Raw genomic sequence first — 12599 nt, forward strand, 5'->3', positions numbered from 1 at the left:
GACGACGATTTTTAATTTTATATATATATATATATATATATATATATATATATATATATATATATATATATATATATATATATATATATATGCATTACAGAAATAATTTTATGAAAGCAAAATAAATTATTTGGGGATTCAATTTGACAATAAAATAGAAATATTGCGTTTTTCTTTTAATCAGGCACGAGCGCCAGCACCTTGCAGTTTTGATCAGGCACATTTACGAAAGCACATGACTCCTCAGCCAATCACATAGCGTGAATAGTTTGACACGAAGGCCCCCCCCCCCCCCCCCAACAGACAAACACCCTCCCAAACAGTTCTGGAAACTACACCGTCACTGTTTTCTTTTCACCCGTCTTTTTTTCTCTATTATTCTCCTCGCTTCACTGAGCCGAACCCTCGACGTGTCGAACACTTTTATTCGTTTAAATATTGAAGTCGTCTCGGCGCACTTTGAAGCTTTGCTGCCCACTTCAGCCTAGCCGAGCCTAGCGGCTAACGAGAAGAACGCGTCGATCGTGGAAAATGGACGGGAGAACGACACCGGTGGCAGAAAAATTCCCTGAAGAACTTTGTAACGTTAAAGTTGTTCGTCACAGACGAGAAGGTTGGTTCACTTTTGACGTTCATTACTTCGTGGTACATACAGTGGCCTGGAAATTATTAGAAGTGCTAACGCCGCCGAGTCTGTCTTTTCTCATCTAGTTCTATAAACGTTATATCTACCGTAGGTAATAACGCTATTTATTCGTACTATTCCATCCATCCGTCATCTACTGCGTAATCCAGGTTCGGTTCGCGGGTACAGCAGAAGACAGACGTAATTTATTGTTTTACTTAACTGGTTCTGACGGGGCAGCGTGTCAAAAACGCTGCACTCCGCATTGCACTTTGCACTCGACACTTGTATTCCATGAAGCCTGAGGTGTTTAATCAGGGCTGTCAACCGACTTGTAGGGACCAGGGGACAAGAAACCCCTCCCCAGCTTGTCACGACAACATACGTAGTACTTTAACGCTTTGTAAGCAGTGACAGTGTAAATTTTCAAATTATTTAAGACGGACAATTAAAGGGTATGAAAACGCAAAGGGGGTTTGAGACATCAATAGAACCGTTATGTGCCAAGATAACAAATATTGATAAAGTTAACAAAAAAAAATCAATCACATTAATGAGCAATTATCGAAAATAGATCGAAAATGACGAACATTTCCGAAAGTGTTCTGGAAACAGCCGAATGGGGCGGAGACGTCATAACAAGGAAACAAAAGGTCGAGGCAGGTGCCATCGCTGTTTATCGACGAGAGAGTTGCGTTCGTGTTTTATCAAAAAATCGCTAAAATGGTTCAAACCTGTCATGCTATGTGGTTTACAAATAGCCATTTGTCGCAATGTAGTACCCATGAGTTCCCGAACGCAAGAAAAAGAGCTGGACTACGCAGACAATGAGTAAAGTTCGTCAGTGCTAGGAGGGCTAATTTTGCAATTTTACAGGGAAACGGGAACCTGACGAGCCAGAAGATGTGCCTACAACCTCAAAGAAAACAAAATTTATGCTACTTCCCAATCACTAACAACCCATGAACTGCGAAGGAGTGAATTCGTGACCCGTATGTGAATAAATCGAGTGATTCGAGCATGTCTGTGGAACAGGAATATCAGCTTGTAGAGATCGCAAATCACGGCGACTTTAACGTACATTTGAGACAACAACTCTACCGAAGTTCTGGATTAAAGTCATTTCGGAATATCCCGACATCGCTTGGAGCGCGCTGAAAACTGTGCTACAATTTCCAAGATCGCTAGCTTGATGCTAGCTTCTCTCATTCTCCCATCTCGTCTCAACGAAACAAACTCAGCCCTCCCACTGATTGAGCGGGTGAGTTGTATTTTTTCCCTGTTCTTAACACGACGGGGCTAAAAACAAATGCTATTGTATATTTTCTGTATTTTTCTGCCGCACATTGCCGGTGGGTGTGTTCCAATTATAGAGGGATCACACTCCTCAGCCTCCCCGGTAAAGTCTATTCAGGGGTGCTGGAGAGGAGGGTCCGTCGGGAAGTCGAATCTCGGATTCAGGAGGAGCAGTGTGGTTTTCGTCCCGGCCGTGGAACAGTGGACCAGCTCTACACCCTCGGCAGGGTCCTCGAGGGTGCATGGGAGTTCGCTCAACCAGTCTACATGTGTTTTGTGGATTTGGAGAAGGCGTTCGACCGTGTGCCTAGGGGAGTCCTGTGGAGGGTGCTCCGGGAGTACGGGGTACCGAGCCCCTTGGTAAGGGCTGTTCGGTCCCTGTACGACCGGTGTCAGAGTCTGGTCCGCATTGCCGGTAGTAAGTCGAATTCGTTCCCAGTGAGGATTGGACTCCGCCAAGGCTGCCCTTTGTCACCGATTCTGTTCATAATTTTTATGGACAGAATTTCTAGGCGCAGCCGAAGCGTTGAGGGGGTCCGGTTTGGTGGCCTCAGCATCTCATCTCTGCTTTTTGCAGATGATGTGGTGCTGTTGGCTTCATCAAGCCGTGACCGCCAACTCTCACTGGGGCGGTTTGCAGCCGAGTGTGAAGCGGTTGGGATGAAGATCAGCACCTCCAAATCCGAGACCATGGTCCTCAGCCGGAAAAGGGTGGCATGCCCTCTCCGGGTCGGGGATAAGATCCTGCCCCAAGTGGAGGAGTTCAAGTATCTTGGGGTCTTGTTCACGAGTGAGGGTAGGAGGGAGCGGGAGATTGACAGGCGGATCGGTGCAGCGTCTGCAGTGATGCGGACTCTGCACCGGTCCGTTGTGGTGAAGAAGGAGCTGAGCCAAAAGGCGAAGCTCTCGATTTACCGGTCGATCTACGTTCCTACCCTCACCTATGGTCACGAGCTGTGGGTCGTGACCGAAAGAACAAGATCCCGGATACAAGCGGCCGAAATGAGTTTCCTCCGCAGGGTGTCCGGGCTCTCCCTTAGAGATCGGGTGAGAAGCTCGGTCATCCGGGAGGGGCTTGGTGTCGAGCCGCTACTCCTCCGCGTTGAGAGGAGCCAGTTGAGGTGGCTCGGGCATCTGGTTCGGATGCCTCCTGGACGCCTCCCTGGAGAGGTGTTCCGGGCATGTCCCACCGGCGGGAGACCCCGAGGTCGACCCAGGACACGCTGGAGAGACTATGTCGCTCGGCTGGCCTGGGAACGTCTTGGAATCCCGCCGGAGGAGCTGGCTGAAGTGGCTGGGGAGAGGGAAGTTTGGGCTTCTCTGCTGAAGCTGCTGCCCCCGCGACCCGACCCCGGAATAAGCGGAAGATAATGGATGGATGGATGGATGGACATTGCCGGTGTTCTGACAAAGTTGGCATGCGCGTAACGTTAAAAAGGACCGCGAATGAAGCGATTCCTAAGTACACACTACAAACTTTCTTTAAAGAAAGGAATATTAACTTACGTTTGCCATGTTTGGCGCACACAACAACTGCATGTAGCCCTCTCACTTAACGACTTCGCCGTGTCGTTAAGCGTTAATTTACGCCATTTCCGTGTTGCACATTTATGTTTGTGATGTAAATAGTTTTTTAGCACCATTGGATAACATTGAGAGTCCAGCTGAATATAAAAGAGGGACACCGGTCCGTGAAAAAAAAGACCCAAATCACACCGGTCCATGGTGCAAAAAAGGTTGGGGACCCCTGCTCTAATCCCATTCATATTAGTGTCGGTTGGCAGAGCGAAACCGATGATAGCATATTAAATGATAATTATTCTATACTAGAGCTGTCCCGACTAGTCGACATAGTCGATGTCATCGATGACGTAAATCCGTCGACGAGCACAACATCCCGTCGACGGTTAATGAAGGGTTAAAAAAATATATGCGCGGAAAGTTCAGAATGTCGGATGCTCTGTATGCAAGCGGGGAAAGCGGCACAAAGCCAAAAAAGCGCACCAGAGTGTCCAAAACATTGACTTATTTTAAAGAAACAAAGGAGGGTACTCGTCTGTCCTGTCTCTTCAATGCCAAGCTTGGCTGCATGTCGGCCGTGAATAATCACCTCAAGCGCCGTCACCGTTTGTAATTTTTTTTTTCTTTTCATTTTTTGTACACCAGAGGGTGCTGTCGCCTTACTAAATAATAATGTTTCATTGACAATGGGCCTATAAGTGCTATTAGTATTGTTCTTAATGCTAACTGAAAGGTTTATTTCATGTTATGGTTTATTTTATGGTATAGAAAATTATATAAGGTTAAAAGGTCATAAATATATACAGTATATACAGTGATTGCACTCAAGGGAGACATTGTCAATGATAAGGTAATAAATTAAGGTAAAGGCAATTCATATAGGCAATTCATTGATATATAAATAGGTTTTAAAAGGAAAAAGGTGAAAAGTTTTCATTACTTTCTAATTGTGTTGTTTTATTTGTGTGCACCGTAGCTCTTAGAGTGTGATTACGTCAAGGATGGAATAAAAGTTGTAAACCATCAATTTAAGAGACCATCTTTTCAATCGGGATGCTACACTAGTTAATTCTATCAGCATTTGAACTCATTGTTTATTTGTGATTTATTATTGTTATTTACGTGTTTATTTGTACTTTAATAAATAATTTAAGTGTTCCAATATGTTTTTGGTGAATTGATAAGCGTCAACAAAAATGTCATTGCTAAATTAGTAAACAAAACAAAAAAAATTTTTTTTTTTAATGATTAGATTAGTCGACTAATCGTAAAAATAGTCGGCTGACTAATCGGGAGAAAATTAGTCGTTTGGGACAGCCCTATTCTATACATTACTGTATTTTGCGGTCACGGTGTATCAGCTTCACAAAAAGAAATGCAAAACATACCATTTGGTGTTTCCCACACGAACTGTTGTCAGGGTTTCATCAGTGTGATTGCTCCCCTCAATGATCCTTTCATTAGGCTGCATTGGCTTTCGTTTGGGCTCAAATTGATAACCCAAAACACCAAAGAAAGGTTCATAACTCTCCTCGTCACCATTAGAAGAATGGTCTTTACGTCGGATTCGTCGCTGCAACGAGAAATGTAATTGTCCGCCATCAACGCCGCCATTCAGTACTAAAGCACTGAGCCGGTTGTTTCCTTGTTTTGATGTCACGCCCACAATCTGCCAGATTTCCGGGATCTCGGGGGCGGGTCTTTTTAGCTTGAAATTGACCCAAATTTCTCTCATTTTCTTGGTGTTGCGATGTGTGTAATTACACGAAGTGACATGATATGAATCCAAAAGGCATTCGTTTATGGATAAATGATGGAATATTAGCATTTCCCCAGGTGTTGACATACACTTTAAATTTAACAGACCGTGATGTGACGCAATATAAATAAACAATTTCCATCCATTGTCCCATGTAGGCTTCAATACAATACACCTGAGAGTACTATGCCTGCCTGCTAAGTAGGAGTGGGAACCTCAGATATACGATACGATTCGCGATACAAGGGTCACGATAACGATTATCTAACGATATCATGATTTGCCCGTCGGCAAAGACAATCGACAACCCAGTCGTCATGTAAAATGATGTTATGTGTTATTTATGAGTTAAGTTATGTGTGATTTTCCGCTTCGAAGACTTTGAAACATCACTTGGTTCGGGTTAGCGTGTTGGTTGCATAAAATATCGTTCGGGAGGTGCGACAGTAAAGGTGAAGTCGACAGTTTTGACCATTATGGAGTAATTTTGCCATGTTGTCTTGAATAAATGCAATTTTATTATTTCATATTCCATTTAGCACAAGACTGTTATTTGTCATCACCATGCCATTTATTTAGCTATTGGGGAAAATACTTGGATAAAAATGATATCCTGTAAAAATATTGGAGTAGAGAGACTGAAACAATGACATTTTGCGGCTGTCATCATCACGTTTTCCTCGTTCTAAATAATTCCCCCTCAACGGGCTGACTGGTCCATCTCAATCCATTTATTTAGCTATTGGGGAAAGATACTTGGATAAAAGAAATATCCTGTAAGATATTGGAATAGAGAGACTGAAACAATGACATTTTGCGGCTGTCTTCGGCGCATTTTCCTCGTTCTGAATAATTTCCCCTCAATGGGCTGAATGGTCCTTCTCAAGCCATTTATTTAGCTATTGGGGAAAAATACTTGGATAAAAAGAATATCCTGTAAAAATATTGGAGTAGAGAGACTGAAACAATGACATTTTGCGGCTCTCTTCATCGCATTTTCCTCGTTCTGAATAATTTCCCCTCAATGGGCTGAATGGTCCTTCTCAACCCATTTATTTAGCTAATGGGGAAAAATACTTGGATAAAAAGAATATCCTGTAAAAATATTGGAATAGAGAGACTGAAACAATGACATTTTGCAGCTCTCTTCGTCGCATTTTCCTCGTTCTGAATAATTTCCCCTCAATGGGCTGAATGGTCCTTCTCAAGCCATTTATTTAGCTATTGGGGAAAAATACTTGGATAAAAAGAATATCCTGTAAAAATATTGGAGTAGAGAGACTGAAACAATGACATTTTGCGGCTCTCTTCATCGCGTTTTCCTCGTTGTGAATAATTCCCCCTCAATGGGCTGCATACTAAATCAGATGTAATTGTGACTCCGCAGACATCATCCACCTGTTGGGGACGCTATAGCCCTATAGACCCTACTCACATGACGTCACAAGCACGCCTCCGCGCCATGTTGTCCGTCTACTCGTCGGGTTTTAGCATTACCGCTACGTAAATTCCTCCTATTATGGCGTGTTTTTCTGCTCGTTAACATTAATAATCAAAATGGTGAAGGCGTGTGTGGCGGTTGGTTGCAATAACAGAGAAGATATACGGAGAGACTTGAAGTTCTACCGTATTCCAAGAGACCCGGTGAGGAGAGCGAGATGGACTGCTGCAATTCGACGAGAAAACTGGGCTCCAAACGATTACCACAGATTATGTAGTAGTCATTTTATATCTGGTAAGATGCATTTAATATATATATATAGTAGCAGTGCAACGGTTTGCGGTTCAAAACCGAACCGAACGGTTCGCCCTGTTCGGTTCAATACGCCTTTATGAACCGCGCCTTTTTGGTTTTGCAATTACAGTAATTTATTCCGAACGCTTGTGGAATGAATTGGTCAAACTCTCTGTGCCTGTGTGTGACGTGAAGCGCAGCTGTGGGGAAATTCCTGCCCCACGAGTAAATGTCCAATCGCTGTCAAGCACCTGTGTAATAGGAGCCGAGTAACGCCCTCTCTCGCTTCCGAGCGAGGTGAAAGTGAAACGAGAAAGAAAACAAAAAAAGTTATGGCGAGCGGAGGAGTCGACAGACCGAATTTTGAGGAAGCACCGGCTTCTTTCAAATCTGCGGTGTGGCAACATTTCGGTTTCCCTGTGGACTACAATGCAGACGGAGAGAAAATATTGAAAAAAACATAAAACAATTTGCAAGCATTGCTCAGCGCTTGTTCCCTATGCTAACGGCAAGACTTCTAACATGACCCAGCAGTCAGCACTTCAGCCGGCATCACCCAAAGACATCGCTTTCTCAGAGCAGGACAACCCCAAAGATGACACCAGTGAAAACACACGGGTCTATAGAAGAGGAGTTCCAAAAGCCTTACAATATCAGGTCAGAAAAACACAAGAAAATAACCCACGCAGTGGGGATTTGCATTGCAAAAGACATGCAACCATATTCCGTGGTTGAAGATGTGGGCTTCGTTAATTTAATTGCAACGCTTGACCCGCGTTATATTGTTCCCTCGCGGACATATTTCGCCCACAACATAATCCCCGACATTTAAGAAATGGCACGCAAAGCCATTGAAGATGATTTCACGAAAGCACATAGTTTCGCCCTGACCGCTAATAGTTGGACGTCCCGTGCTACAGAGTGCTACTACCTAACTGTGACGGTCCACTATAATTCATACCTGTCAAGTTGTACGGTCTCGTCGTAATTTGTACAAGTGAGCACTGGTTTTTAAATGTGTACGCCGTCCGTTACGTTCAAAATCTGCACGTTTTTCGTGCATTGCGTTTTTGTTTTTTTTCATCCGTTCGGATTTGGTCACCGTTTCAGCAAGGAGCCAATGTTCGTTAACCCCTTAACGCCGAATGTCGCGATTCGGCATCATACCGTTCCCGCTTTGAAAGCGGCCAACATATCGTCTGCCTTTGTTCACTGCCGGTACATTAATGTCAAACACATGCCTAGGAACCTTTTTCAAGCATTAGTTTCAGTCGTGTCCGACCAGAGACAACACCGCTTCCTTTTCCGGACCGTGATATTCAAGATGAAAGCCACGTCGAAGTCCTGCGCACCAACTTGACTAATTCATTCAATTCAAGGTAAGTCAGCTAAAATAAAAAAATATGTACCGTCTTATTGTGTACTTGTGTTGCTAACACGATGAGATAGAGTTTCTATGATGAGTATTTTTGAAGCTCTATGACGATTTTGGTTTGTAGCGCTATCGCTACAGCCGGCATCATCGGAAAAGCACCTCCCCCCTCCCCCGCCACCCCGCAAACGTAAATGCGTTGTTTGTCGAAGGTTTGCAACACTCGCACGCGTTTTATCTATAAACTATCACTCTCGTTATCATCTGTAAACATTACAAAAGTAATGTGTTGCATAAAAAAGGGCATTTGTGGTTACTATTTTTCTGTAGAACAAATAAATGAACGCATCCTTTATATGCAACGGTGCACACGGGTGCCTCCATGTCGTTCCACTTTTAGACACGTTTTATTTACACATTGCCACACTTGTTGTCATCTGTAGACATAATAAACATAACGTGTTGCATAAACAATGTCATTGCTATTGATTTATTTTTCTTATTTCTATATAATGAAAAATGAACACAGCATGAGCTGATAACTACCAAACAGAAGCAAATGTATGTATGTTGATGGTTTTCAACACATTTTGTTTTGAAATTATAACAGTAATTTCTTTACCTTATTTTTCTGCAGAAATACAAATGAATGCAGCAGCTTTTTACGCAAAGCTAGCACACTGGGCCAAACCACCTCCTGTTGAGAGTGCTCTCAGTGAGAGTGAGGGCAGCGATGAGGAGTACAATCCTAATAAAGCAAGTGAAGGTGAGTTTGTGTCAAGTTTGAGCTTGTTTGACATCTATGGATGTAACTATGTGAACACACTGAAAAGATAAAAATGTTTGGTGTTTCCTAAAGTGATTTATTATTTTCTGCACCAGGTGATGAAAGCAGCAGCAATGACTCTACAGTGGACATTAGCAGCAGTGAGGAAGATGATGATGATCCGCCTCATCCACCTCCAACCACCAGTGCTGCACCTGCAAGACCTGCAAGAGCTACATCAAGGGCAGATCGAGCCTAAAGCAATATATCCCAAAAAAAGCCATACAAATTGGGATACAAGATTTTTGTACTGTGCGACACAAGAGGTCTGGTGCACTCATTTGACATATTCACAGGGAAAATAGATCCGGTACCAGGCCAACCAGACATTGGAGCCAGTGGTAACATTGTGCTCAAGCTTGCACAAGTCATTCATCCTGCTGTTCTTTGATAACTGGTTCTCATCTGTAGATCTGTTTGTTGCTCTTGCAAAAAAGGGCATACCTGCACTTGGGACCGTGCAGCACAATCGCCTGCGTGGGTGCTGTTTCAGTGCAGACTCATAGATGAAGAAGAAGCGAAGAGGGACATTTGAAGAGCAAGAGGCTCTTGTGGACAATGTCTGCATAAGAGCAGTCAAATGGTTTGATAATAGAGGGGTGATTGTTGCCAGCACATTTGCCAGTGCCCTGCCTGTTATGATAAAAATATTCTTTTATTTATTTATTTACATCATATGTCTTTTAGTCTGATTAAAAATGTGATGTACATCTGTGTTTAAACAAAAACAATAATTGATTTTCAGAATTTCACAAGCAGTGAAAAAAGATGTTGCGATAAAAGTGTGTTCAGACCTGAGATGGGAATGTGCCTTTTTTGCCATTTGTTTTCCTTAATTGCCTGTTGTCGCTAATCGGCATCATACCTAAATGTATGACTATTTTATGGGCTATATTCAAATTAACACTTTCAATTTAATTTAGCATCTATTTGAAAGTAAAAACACACCCCAATTATTTTTTTTATTATTGGAAAAAAAATTTAGGCATTAAGGGGTTAATACTTGAATGACACGAGAAAAGTCATACACGGAGAGGGAAGAGTGTTTGTTGAGACGCTGTAGCAAACGCGATGCTAGGCTAGGTGGCTCCAATTTCCTGACCGTGGCCGACATCATACAATCTACGCCTAGATATCTCATGCATATAGAACTAAAAGCGAAATGACACTCGGTAGCGTTAGTAAACAGCCGCCATTTTAGAGCAGTATACTTCTCAGAAAGGCTTTGTTGTAGTAAACCTTAGCAACTTTTTATCCAAAATACTCCTAAATCGGCAAAATCTTGACTTGAGTCTATCTTTAAAGGATGAAACAGTTATAAAATTTTCACATGTCGAAAGTAGACGGAAGGGAACTAAGGCAAAAACGGGAGCAATTTTATCAACTCTATCGGTTGATTCACAACATTAAATGACCTCCAAACATAGCAAAGGTTACTATGTTGTTGTTTTTTTTTTTTTTTTAAATGAAAAAAAAACATGAAAGGTATCACCAGTTACTTTGCCAAGTAACTTTTTTACTACTGTGTGTGTATTTCAGTAGTCAGTCACTACACTTGCTAAAGAGCTAAGAGGCATTTTAACAGTCAAAAATGTTTAAATTTTAAGTGTTTATGTCATTTTTTTAAAAAGCAAAATAAAGGCAGTTTAATAAAAAAAAATAAAATAAAATTAAAAAAAACGCAAACCGAAACCGAACCGAAACCGTGATCCCAAAACTGAGGTTCAAACCGAACCGTGGGCTAACTGAACCGTTGCACCCCTAATATTTAGAGGGTTTTGGGCTGATAACCACAATTAAGATCATTGCTAGGCTAACCGCCGACAACATACAGTTTCAAATTCGAGATGCTTATTTCTTCCACCATCATTATTTTTTGAATAATATTTAGCTGGTTCCAAGTGAAAGAAGTTAAACAGGTGTGTCCAAACCTTTTGCAAACGGGGCCAGATTTGGTGTGGTAAAAATGCGGGAGGCTACCTTGGCTGATTTACATAGAACAATATATTTAAACAAATTTTAGCAAGCCCTTCTGTGTGTCACATTTGCTTTATATTTTTCTTTTAATTCATAATTTCAACAATTTCGTCTGTTTGGCGTTCTCTTTCGACACTTTCGACACTGTGCTGTGAAATTAAACTAGCTTCAAGTTGCTAAAATTTCTCGCTGCGTATCTTCCCTGTAATGTTGTCGTACTTGTCAGCGTGTCTTGTTTAGTAATATTGCGTCACATCGAACTTTTTGAAAACGGCGACTGTCTCTTTGCAAATGGGGCAGACACAGTTGTTGCGTGTTTTATTGAAGAAATAGTCCAATATCCACCTATCCTTGAAGCGTCGGCCATCGCAGTCAACTTTTTTTTTTTTTATTGATTGTCGCCATTTTAGAAAATTGGAAGTAAAGGGTCACGCGGGGTAATGTTGCTAAGAGTGCTGCTCTTAAAGTTTTTCAAACTTTCGTGAGAATAGGCTGATTTTGTGTGGACAAGATAGTTGTAGATATCAGGGTAGCAGATGTCAGGCAGAGAGGGCGAAGACAGCGGGTCGAAAAATATCGATTTAGCCATCAAATATGGATCTGGCGAATGGATAGACTGAAGCTTTTCCACATAACGCCTTTTATGCAACGCATCCAATGAGTTTACAGCGTCTGAAAGCACCGGGGCTTCTATGAATTGCACCATAAATTGCACGACAAATTGAAACCATTGAGAATACGGATAAACACAAACGGACAATATGGCGGCCGGATACAGCGACACGTCATTCTGTGACGTTGGTGAGTAGGGTCTATAATGGTAGGCGTGGCTAACCGGCAGATTAAAAGACTAATTTCTCGTCATCTGCGCTTTGCTAAATTGTTGTATATAGTCGAATCGTCTCAAAATATGATTCTAATCCACAAAATAATCCTATTTAAGACTTTTTTTCTCCTTTCGTACGCACTTTAAGTCATTTATTAAACGGTGACACCTTTTCTGTGCAACATTGCTGTAAAATATAAATCTACTGCAAATTGTGTACCTGCACATATAGAGGAAACAAACCACAACCACCGATATCTCTTGGAGAGATCATGATGACTGGTACCCTTAATTTCTTTAAAATTTTAAATCTTAAAAAAAAAAAAAAAAAATAACAGTGCTGTAGGTGTCAGTCAGCAGTTGAGCTTGGAGTGATTGGAGTAACTAATTTGTTACAATTCTACTTACAAACAAGATCCTGGAACCATTTAACTTTGTATGCAGAGATACCACTGTACCTAAATATTTCATTAATATAATGCAGACCCATGGAAGTGTAGTCTAGTCCAGGGGTCCCAATCCGTACCGGTCCATGGCGCATTTGCTACCGGGCCGCACAGAGGTAATATTTTATTAACGACCGCATTCTGGCCAAATTAACTTTGGCCTGTGCCACTGCTTAACACATCAATATCCCTGTCTACTCTAGATATAATACTACA

At 42.0% G+C, this 12599-nt stretch overlaps 1 protein-coding gene across 8 annotated transcripts in view; it reads left to right on the forward strand.

Moving 5' to 3' along the window:
* The first annotated feature begins 306 nt into the window (after positions 1-306).
* LOC130911305 (zinc finger protein 79-like) overlaps positions 307-12599 on the forward strand; it is a 76411-nt gene continuing 64118 nt past the window's right edge. For 3 of the 8 annotated variants that reach the window (XM_057829181.1, XM_057829176.1, XM_057829173.1), the window contains exon 1: positions 307-613. Coding sequence is in view for 2 of the 8 variants with exons in the window: in XM_057829173.1 (XP_057685156.1) it covers positions 532-613 (82 nt within the window). In the remaining 6 variants the exon portion in view is untranslated. Of the gene's footprint in view, positions 614-6983; positions 7594-12599 lie in introns of those variants that run through there. The other 5 variants (XM_057829177.1, XM_057829175.1, XM_057829178.1 and 2 more) reach the window with 4 other exon arrangements.

This window comes from Corythoichthys intestinalis, unplaced genomic scaffold, assembly GCF_030265065.1.
Source record: "Corythoichthys intestinalis isolate RoL2023-P3 unplaced genomic scaffold, ASM3026506v1 HiC_scaffold_25, whole genome shotgun sequence".
Classification (NCBI taxonomy): domain Eukaryota; kingdom Metazoa; phylum Chordata; class Actinopteri; order Syngnathiformes; family Syngnathidae; genus Corythoichthys; species Corythoichthys intestinalis.